The sequence below is a fragment of the Grus americana genome, chromosome 7 (assembly GCF_028858705.1).
Source record: "Grus americana isolate bGruAme1 chromosome 7, bGruAme1.mat, whole genome shotgun sequence".
NCBI classification, from domain to species: Eukaryota; Metazoa; Chordata; class Aves; order Gruiformes; family Gruidae; genus Grus; species Grus americana.
In genome coordinates, this window is record NC_072858.1 from 1,855,001 (window position 1) to 1,865,000 (window position 10,000).

A 10,000-nucleotide genomic window follows, 5' to 3' on the forward strand; every position below is an offset into this window, starting at 1 on the left:
CATAACAAGAGTATTAAATCCTTTGTTTACTAGGCTCTAGAAAAGAGATATGCAAAGTGGTTGTCAGATATTTCTTAGGAAAAAGCCAATTAAAGGGTAATAGAGTAAAGGATGAGAATTACCATTTGACTTCAAATGTCTCCTGTTCCCCTGCTCTCTCCTGCCTCCACCCTGTAACAGCCTTGTGCCCCTGCGGACAGCTTCTCTTCCACAGAGCTGCAGAATCGCGGATAATGATCCAAATCCGAGCTTTTTACTTATGAAAGTAGAGCAGGCTTGTCATGTCTTAACAATTTGGTATTTTGTAGCATAGCGAGATCTCATCTGTAGGCTTAATTGAACACGCTAACCGCGTACCTGAAGTACAGATGAAAACGAAACAGAATTATTGGAGTAAAGCAAAATGGTGCCGGCAGGGCTGATGCGGTTTTCTGTCCTCTGTCCGGTTTGAATTGGACCTTGGGAAGATCTTATTTGATAGAGGGGTGGAGGCTGCTTGTCGCTGCAGGTTCCGGCTGACTTCCTTAGCAGAGCTCTCACCTATCGTCTGTGCAGATTTTGGTTTAGGGTGCTGTCGCCAGGACACTCGCGCTCAGTATCTGAAATAAAAAAAATTAAGCATTTACTTCCTGCTGAGGTTTATTTGCACGAATGACATTTCTGTTTGGGGTCTGGTGGAAATATGCTTTACTAATGACGCTTCTAGGATGTAATAGGTGGTTTTCCGCCACAAACATTCCTTTAGCCAAACAACATTTGAATCAGACCAAACTAAAGCCACCGCTTGTGCTTTTAATACCAACTATTTCCTTCCTTAGTGTTGAAATTCAAGTACAAAAGTCTTTCTGGTCTATTTGCTACAACAACTCCTCTCAAAAAGGTTAAGAAGAGGTGAAAAGGATGAAAAGGCACTTGCAGGGTTTAAAAAATCTTCTATGGAAAAAAACATCTTTCATATCACAAAAAAGTCTCCCCTAGGTTGTTATGTGCATAAGGTGGAGGCTTAAGAGCAGACACATTTGCAGATGAACTGCTTTTACTAGCTTCTCCGAGACATGACATTTGTTCAGAAGATTAGCCAGGTTGTAATGTGTAGCATAATTGCACTGTGCGGATGTCCCAGAAGTGAAAACCTAATTGCTTGACAGGCCTATAACTTTGTGGTACGCTCTCACCTTGTTAGGTCCTTTTCTGATGCAGTTCAAATGAAGTCTGGCCGCAGGTGTGCCTAATTTACCTCGCAACAGAACGTGTTGAGTTTAATTGCACAGTGGTTGTTAGGAAAAATTGGTGGGTGGAATATCAAGTGACTTACTGTACGCGGATGGCAGATGGGCGTTGAGAGGCATCGCGAGCTAAGTGTATAGGTGAGGTGAGTTAATAAAAGATGTAAATTTTATCTTAAAATAGTGAAGTCTTGTGGTAGGTAATACATTTTAATTAAGATGGTAGCAGTCCCCTTTCTAGCAGCGCGAAAAAATCAGAGCAGAGGAACATCACAAAGACTGCATTTTTCTCCATATCGGTATTTTAGGAACAGCTTAGTATGTTTAGGAAGGCTGTTCTGCAAGACTGTATTTATTAAAAAGACTACATTTGTGCGTATCATGCAAAATATAGCAGGGAGAGACAAATCTAGAAAGGCTCGCATTCTCATTCTGGTGATAGGAGCGAAGTTTGAGACACGACCAAACCGCGCTCCGATCCAGCTCCTCGCATCTCGCTGTGTCGCGGCGATCTTGTCTCGGGAGCGCAGGGCTCGCGGGGAAAGCGTCTGGCCCTGTTCTCTCTGCGGTAGGGATGGGTTCGTGGCATCCGTGGTCCTCGCTGGTCAGCTGAGAGGAGCAATCAAGTCTTCTCCTGGCAAACTTTGAGAAATGCCCTGCCTGGGAACATGGTTTTTAACTTGTATTGTCTTCCTCTGAAAATCTTGTCTTGATGCCACCTGTGCTCCATGAACTCTCTGAAAACACAGATTAAAATATAAAACGAAATATCTCAGTATCAAGGGATGCAGCAGAGCTGAAACACAAGTGCCACTTGTGTTCACCCAGCCTTGTGGCTTCAATATTTAGCTCAGGTTCATCCTGGTAAACTTGAAGATGTCTAATTCCACCAAGCGTGGGTCTTTTTCACCGAATAATCGAAGAAATAGCAGTTCCAGTTGATGTTTAGTGAAAGAGTGCTTAATGGCCCTTTTTTTTTGACAGGATGTGAGCTCTCTGTATAGAAACAATTCATCACGAATGCTTCATGTTAAAAACAATCCAGGAGGAGCAATACTTAGCATTCCTAGTGCACAATTCATCAGAGGATTTCAGAGCAATTTACAAACATTAGCTCAATAAGCCTCACAACACCCATTTGAGATCAGAAAAAAAATAGATAAGATACTCCTCTTCAGCCTGGCTGTGGCAATAAGGAGCTGTAAAGCTGGAGGCTCCCCCCAGCTCCTGTCTCCTCAGCGCCTGGTGGTCCCGTGCTGACGTGGGCATCAGCTGGTCCTCGCACACCATCATGGTCTGTGCGGTGGAAGGTGTGCAAAAAAGAATAGAGGTATGAAAGAAATGCCATTATGCTTAGGCTATACTCAGTTGATCCGGAGGTCATAAGTATCTTAAAAAAAACCCCAGAAAAACAAGGCAGATAAAATTAGGCTGAGGGTGTGGCTATCAAAGATGCAGTTTAGGGGACTCGCTGATAGTGTCCCTGCAACAGTGTCCGGAAAACCAGAGTTCAAGTGAGCATCTAAGCTAGGAGATCACACCAACCACCACGGAAATCCCGCTCTTTTTCAGCTTGACAGCTAAAACCCCTTTGCACATTTTGGGGTGGGAAGTTTTAAAGAAATGTGCATTGAGCTGAACTTACAGCATTGATTCATTTATGCACAGTTTTAGTAAATCTAGTCGGTTCCCTCCTTGCCTCTCTGCTACGAGAGATTGCTCCTTCAGCATTAGCATCCCGTATTAATATTAGGGTCCTGCTCAAGGTTTAACTGAAAAGGAAGACTGGTGATTAAACGCCCCAGTTTGTGATGTGAGGATACTCCCGTAATGCTCCTGTCTGACCCTCAAAGCTCCACAGGAGCGAGCTCGATGCCGTGCAGACGCAGTTGTACTTTCTATCAGCCGTGGGTGGGCCATGTTGGGTGCTGAAGAAGGGAAGAGGTGCCTGGCTTGCCTCCTGCCAGGAATGCAGTTGGCACGTGGAAACGTCTGTGAGGTGAATGAATAATGAATAAATAACAGTTGTTCATATTGTAAACGTAAAAGCTCTGCCTATTCAACATGTATGAAGTTGGGCAGCACAAGCTGCTGGACTGGCGCATCTGAGAAACTCGGTGAGGAGAAAGTCCTGAGCCTTGCTTGTCATTAGCTGTCAGTCGTTAGCTGAAAACCAGACCCATAGAGCATTTTTTTAATTATGAAACATGAAAACGTAGCTACATAAAGAAAAGAGGTGACGTTAGGCTGTGAACATCCTCCTGCACGAGGGCAGGACGGTGAGGGTCCCCCCGCCTTGCACAGCCTGGAGGGTGGGGGCATCCCGTGTCAGCCTGTTCCCCAGGAGAGCAGCATAAGGGAGGTTGCTCCTTTCCAAGCTTTTCCCCTCCCCGTAAGCACTAGCTGTGTTCCTGAGACGCAGCGCTGCTACAAAAGCGGTTACTGGGAGATGCCTGGATGATAAGGTTTAGTCCTAAATAATTGCTGGTTGCCGCTCGGCAAAAATAAGCTGGATTTCCATCCCCGGGTAGAGTGACTCCTTACAGTTAAAGGCTGGCAAAGGTTGAAGAGGTCGTATGACAGGGCCTAATTTGCCATGTTCCTTTCCTTTCAAAAACAATGAGGGAACTGGGGCCTTGCCGGTGGGCAGATCCCGCCTGGTTCTCCCTGGAGTCAGCGGGAGTTGGATCGAGTCCCTTTGAATAGCGAGAGTTTCCAAACCGGGGGCAAAGCCAAGTGTTTTTCAGAAGATTGATCATTCATTACCTTGGAATTTTTCGATGCAGAGGTCATTACTGCTAATATAAATTGTGAAAAAATAAAATGTATTAAAAAAATAGAGACAAATTCTCATCTGGTGTAAGTCATTGCCTTTGAAGTCAATGAGTCATTGAAATCAACTTTCCCACACCGAGCTAAGGATATGGCCTGGAGTCAATACATTTGTAGTTGTTGAAAAATTAAAAATATAAATTTGCCTTTCCCTGGCAATAATGTTCTGTTTACGACAGAGATCTTATGCTTTAAAATAAGTTCATTAACTAATAGGAAAGTAATATTTCACCACCAGTATTCTTTTGGGTATAACTATTTATGATTAAATTTTATTAAAGTTTTTTAAAATTGGATTTACATTTTGATGAATCTAATAGATTTCAATTTTGTATTTTTATAGATTCTTTCTAAAGTTTTTCCTCAAGTGCAATCAGAACTGTTTGAAGAATGCAGGCAACCCGCGAGACATGCGAAGATTCCAGGTACAGATCCCTCTTAAAGAATGAACAATATATAAAAGACTTACTCACATCCTCATCTTGAACTTTTTTTATGAAAAAACAGCATCAGTGCTTCTACTTAGTGTAGTTCCAATGCTGCGTGCCTTTAAAAAAAACACCGTTGGTATTTTACATTTCTGCCGCTAATTTGGATGCTGGTGGTTGGGACTCGCGGAGTTCTGCAGCGGACTGTAGTGGGTCAGTGCTGAAGCGAGTGGGTGTCTCCAGAGTTTTCCTTTGTACTAACACCTCGCGTTGTAGCGTGGCGTGTGCTCAGACCTTCAGAGGTTGTACATATGTAGACCGAGTAGCATAATCTTACTAACAGGCACGACTGTGGAGCCCAGTGAAGTTTGGATCTCACGCCGGGGATTTTCATACTCACAACTTGTAAATCCAGCAGTGGTGGTCCAACCCACATGCTTTTATTCCAATTGTGTTAGAAAATGTTTAATACTTCACTTTCTTCTTACAGCTTTTGAAATATCCTGTGGTGAATCATAACACTACAGAGAGACAACTGACATGATGGACAAATGATTGCCTCCGTATTTGGGGTCATTTGAAATGCTCGTTAGGAAATATATGCTTTTTATTTCAAAATATGTCACCATGATTCATATTTGAGACTAATAATAAACTAGTATTGAGATTTTCAAGACTTTCTTATTTTTGAGAAGAGTAACTTGTGGTTAAACTTTATAGCAAAACATGTGACATCTGTTTTCATGCACAGCCAACCAACCGGTGAAGCCAGCACCCTTGAGCCAGCCAACAGAAAAGATCTGTAGCTGGAAAAATTATTTCTTCAAAACAATTGAGCCAAGCTTCCATTTTTCATGCATCTCAGCTTCACGTGGCATTGGTGATATTGATCCATCTGAACAGAACAGAAGGTCAAACCTGGAATGAGTGGAAATGTCCTCTTTGTCTCACCGATGACTAAATGAAGCATCAGTCATGAGTGATCTTGTGGTCGACAATGGAGCCAGTAGGCACTAGAAAGACTTTCCTGGGTCTCTTTAGCTAATCTCCCTGCCTCTCAGAAGGTTTAACTGGACTTAACAGTATGTCAGATCTTGAACAGTATTTTTAACTGGTTTCACTGTCTCAGCACCTTTCTTTAGGTGCACTGCAGGAATAAGCCAATATAACAAAGCATAGCATGTCTACTTTCTTTTGCTGAACTACGGTATTTTCCCTTGGTGACTGACCTATATATACATGACAGAACAAAAATAGTTGTCATTTTTATATACACCTTTCTCTGTCTTTTTAATATACCGTGTTCAAGAACCAAATCCAGAAATCTTTGCTGAAAATCGCACTCGTATGTTTTGCAATATTTCCTAAAGTCTGCGAATCTCATTAAAAGTGAAAACAGATAGCCCAGTGGCCTGGTGGCAGCTCTGCGGCCGAGGTGAGTGTGCAACCTCAGCACTCTCCAAAGTGGGTGTTGACAAGAGGGAAAGTGTCCACTTCTGGGAGGACAAAGATAGGGAAGCAGAGCAGCCTGGCAGAGAACTGCCCTCGGGCTGTTCTAAAGGGTACCGCAGATGGCTGTCTCAAAGGAGGCAGGATACACAGAAAAGGTGCTGTGATAGCTGAAAGCTAATTAGGGGTTGTGAATAAGAAACAGGATCAGAGGTGATCCAAAACATAGAAGCAGACAAGAACTTTCTTCTGATGCCTCGGCCTGGCTCTGTGCAGAAGGAGGCTAGTTTTCCCCCTTCCATTTTCGTTCATTACGTGTTTGGGTAAAGGAGCTGTTGCGGCAATCATTTTTGTTATATCCTAAAGTAAACTGCACGGAAGATGAAGGCTAAAATTTGTCCTAGCTGTTGCTGCGGTCACCCGTGTGGTTGATAAGGCCTAACTTAGCCATTGACTATAAGGACTCTACTAACGTTAAACCCCAAAGAAAATGCTGCGGTGATTACTTCGTATAGAAAATCTGGAACCCACACCACAGGGCCCATGCCGGAGTATTTAAATAAGATGTAAATGTCGATCTGGGATAATAGCGATCGACCCATGAAGCCGTGTTCCACACAAACCCAGGCGCATCTCAGGGTTTCCTCTTTGGCTTGTGTTCATGCGATATGGTTTCCGGAAGGAGTTTCACAACTCCATTGTGTAGGTGTTTTTATCGGGAAGGTTGCGCGTTTTGCATATGTTCCTTTTCCATTTTCTACTGAGAAGCAGCTGGAAGCCAAAGAAGGCCCTATCCATCATCTCTTCTATGGCCGGACTCTGAACCTGGACACAAGAATAGGAGCCTTTCACTCAAAAATAAAGGAGGAAATTCCATTGACATACCAGGGTCAATCACCATCCAAATGAACTTGAGAAGGGATACTTTTCATGGATTGAAAACACTTTCACTATTCATATTCAACTCGGTCTTTTCAGATGCAAAAAAGTTCATTATCAGACATTAAATGTAATTGTAAAACTGACCTGGAGATCATTTACTGAAGAAAAAATGGGGAGTTACGATAGTTCCTGATTTATTAAGCTTTTTTTATTTGGAATCCTCACAACCCTTCATTTGAAGACAGTCTCAAGTGAACAAATTTTAATTAGATAAACTATCTAATCAATATATCAACAGATCAATCAAAACAGCAGCTTTTAAAATGAGTGGCTAGAGGGGTGTTTCTGAAACTAATGGCTAGAAGAATATTTCCCTGAATTGAATTCATTTGTTAGCATAATAGGAGATTAAACTCTAATTAGTGTAGCAGGTTCTGAAGAGAAACAATTGTGAGTTAAAAATCACCAGTGTTAGCCACATCAACAGAGATGTATTCGTAGTTGTCATTCACTTGGTTTAAAGCGAAAAGTAACAGGCTGTGATGTCGTTTTGTCTTAAAAGAAGATCTGATCCTGTATCTACGCTTGTGAAAACATGCAGGATTTGTTACATGTTGGGTTTTGATTTCTTTTTCAGGTTGTTGTATCAACAACAGTCAATGTGGATGGCCACGTGCTGGCTGTCTCAGACAACATGTTTGTACACAACAATTCCAAACACGGGAGGCGGGCTCGCCGCCTTGACCCCTCAGAAGGTACGGCCCCTTCTTATCTGGAAAATGGTAGGCACACATTTACATGTCTTTTTTTATTTGCAATGCTTTTTTTTTTTTTTTTTTTTTCCCCACCATACTTTATGTTGATACACTACTACATTTACTTTTACATAATTTCTTCTCTCATCCATCAAACCACCCATTAAAAGAGTCCATTAGTATTTCTCAGCCCTTGTCAACTAGAATACAGGCGCTTCTGAATTTGCTTCTGACTTCTTTATTTAATACTTACAGTTTTGCAGTCACAACCAATTTTTCATCTTTTTCTTTTTTTTTCTTTTTTTTTTTTTTTCCCCGTCTTGTTTTGCTTGCAGCTTTTTCTTGCTATTTAATTTGACTTGATTTTATTTTGGCTTGTCATATTCCTTGATCCAGAGGTACAGTCTCAGGTTATGTATGCAAGTTTAAGTGGATGGTAAAAACATGACCGAATCTGTAAAGAATTTACTGTGAGGTCAATTTCCTGTGGCTGGGCCTTACTGCAGATTACGGCAGGAGGGGGTTTGTATGAGAAAAACAGCATAAAATGTTTTTCTTCAGACTGACTCAATGTGATTGACTTCTTGCCTGAACTGCTAAAAGAAGATAGTCTGAGATGAAGAGGAGAATGGAAAGTGTCTCTGAAAATCCCGAATTGTGAAATACTATCTTTCTGGAGCCCATCAGCCTCCGAATCACTGGCACACAATTCCAGCTGCGCTTGTACACATGCACACATGTATTTATTCTCCCACAAAGCCCAAAATAGTAATTTAGATTTAAATATCACTCTGTTCGCACTGTAAAATACACCAACATAAGCATATAAACCAGCTCTCAGGTAACCTGTTTTTTAATAAAAGAATAAGAATAAGAATAAGAATAAGAGTAGAATAGTATAGAATAGAATAGAATAGAATAGAGTAGAATAGAATAGAATAGAATAGAATAGAGTAGAATAGAATAGAATAGAATAGAATAGAATAGAATAGAATAGAATAGAATATCTTATCTTCATTTGGAAAGGACCTACAATGACCATCTCATCCAACTGCCTGATGACTTCAGGGCTGACCAAAAATGAAAGGCATAGAGGTCAAATACACCTTCAGTTCTTAGAGAGTTAGAATTCTCAAACCCACAGCGACTCCACCTACGGCTGCGTGGCCGGGCCACGCACATCAGTTTCCATCGGACTCCTCTTGCGAGTTGTTACTAACATATTGACAGGATCATGGCTTTTTACACTAATACAATTAATTAAAGTAATAACAGAATACTAAGCTGCTAATACAATCATTGTCATTTTACGTTCCAAATAGTATTTACCAATGGGCACACAGAGAAATGAATGAGGCAAGCAACAATTATCAGAAGGAAATACGATCTAGACATCAAAAAATGGAAAGCGATTTACAAATCTGCTGCAGTCCACACACACAAAACTAATTTGTTTTTCTGCATTAATAACTAAGGTATAAGAGAACAGAAATATAATAATTAAAGGTCGCCCTGAGCACCAGAGTCATTATGGTCTATGACGTATTGTTTATCTCTTTCATATGCACTGAAAGTAGGTGTGTGTTTTGCCTAGCAACCGTCACTAATGAGGTTCACAATTAAGAAGGCTGAATCCTCTCCCCTAGTCCTCTCCTTCCCCAGAGAGCGAGAACTAGCAACATTATAGGTTCAAGTAAGCATGCTCAGCCCTGTGGTGTTAGGTTTTAGTCTAGGTCCAAATTCAGCCTCTTCTAATGAGCTATTATGATCTTAGCAAAATACAAGTATTTATTTTTGTAAGCTGCATGAAAAGAATTTGACTCTAAGCAGAAAATATCACTTAGAAAAATAAAGGCCACTTTTACATGCTACAGAAAATCTACATAAATGTCACTAACCAATAGCTCCTTTTTGCGATATGGTAATTGATTTGCTTTATTTAAATGTTAAAAATAGAGTGCCAAATCCTCTTTGCCTAACCTCCCATAAACGCTCATTCAAGTAAGCTGCACCGTTACAAATGAATGTGAAAATCTGAACGCTGCTTCTTAAAGTCCTACTTTTAATAACAATTATAGGGACGAAATAACTCAAGGTAACCCCTCCTGTAATACGGTGGCAGAGAATCAAAACGCCCTTGAGTGTAGGAGAGAATGGCAGAGACAGGGTTTCAAACACACGGTGGGGTTCAGAAGTGCTCAGCATCCTTCCGAGCGGGGCTGCGCTCCCAGTGCGCTCAGGCAGCGTTAGGGAAATGAGCATCACGACTGGTTCTGCTCCTACTGAAATCAGCCCCACCACTTCTCGGGGTTTTAGCAGAGCCGGAATAAGCTTCAGCCTCTTGAAATGGGGACGGTGTCACTGGCAAAGAAAATTCCCCAAATGGTAACCTTGCTCGCGTGAAAATCTTTGTTTCCTTCTGGTCAGG

General features: G+C 41.5%; 1 protein-coding gene across 25 annotated transcripts in view; it reads left to right on the forward strand.

Annotated features, from left to right (window-relative positions):
• EBF3 (EBF transcription factor 3) overlaps window positions 1–10,000 on the forward strand; it is a 123,742-nt gene that overhangs the window by 73,085 nt on the left and 40,657 nt on the right. For 16 of the 25 annotated variants that reach the window (XM_054831641.1, XM_054831652.1, XM_054831643.1 and 13 more), the window contains exons 7-8: window positions 4,402–4,483; window positions 7,455–7,599. In XM_054831641.1, coding sequence (XP_054687616.1) covers window positions 4,402–4,483; window positions 7,455–7,599 — 227 coding nt within the window. The remainder of the gene's footprint in view (window positions 1–4,401; window positions 4,484–7,454; window positions 7,600–10,000) is intronic. The other 9 variants (XM_054831655.1, XM_054831647.1, XM_054831646.1 and 6 more) reach the window with 1 other exon arrangement.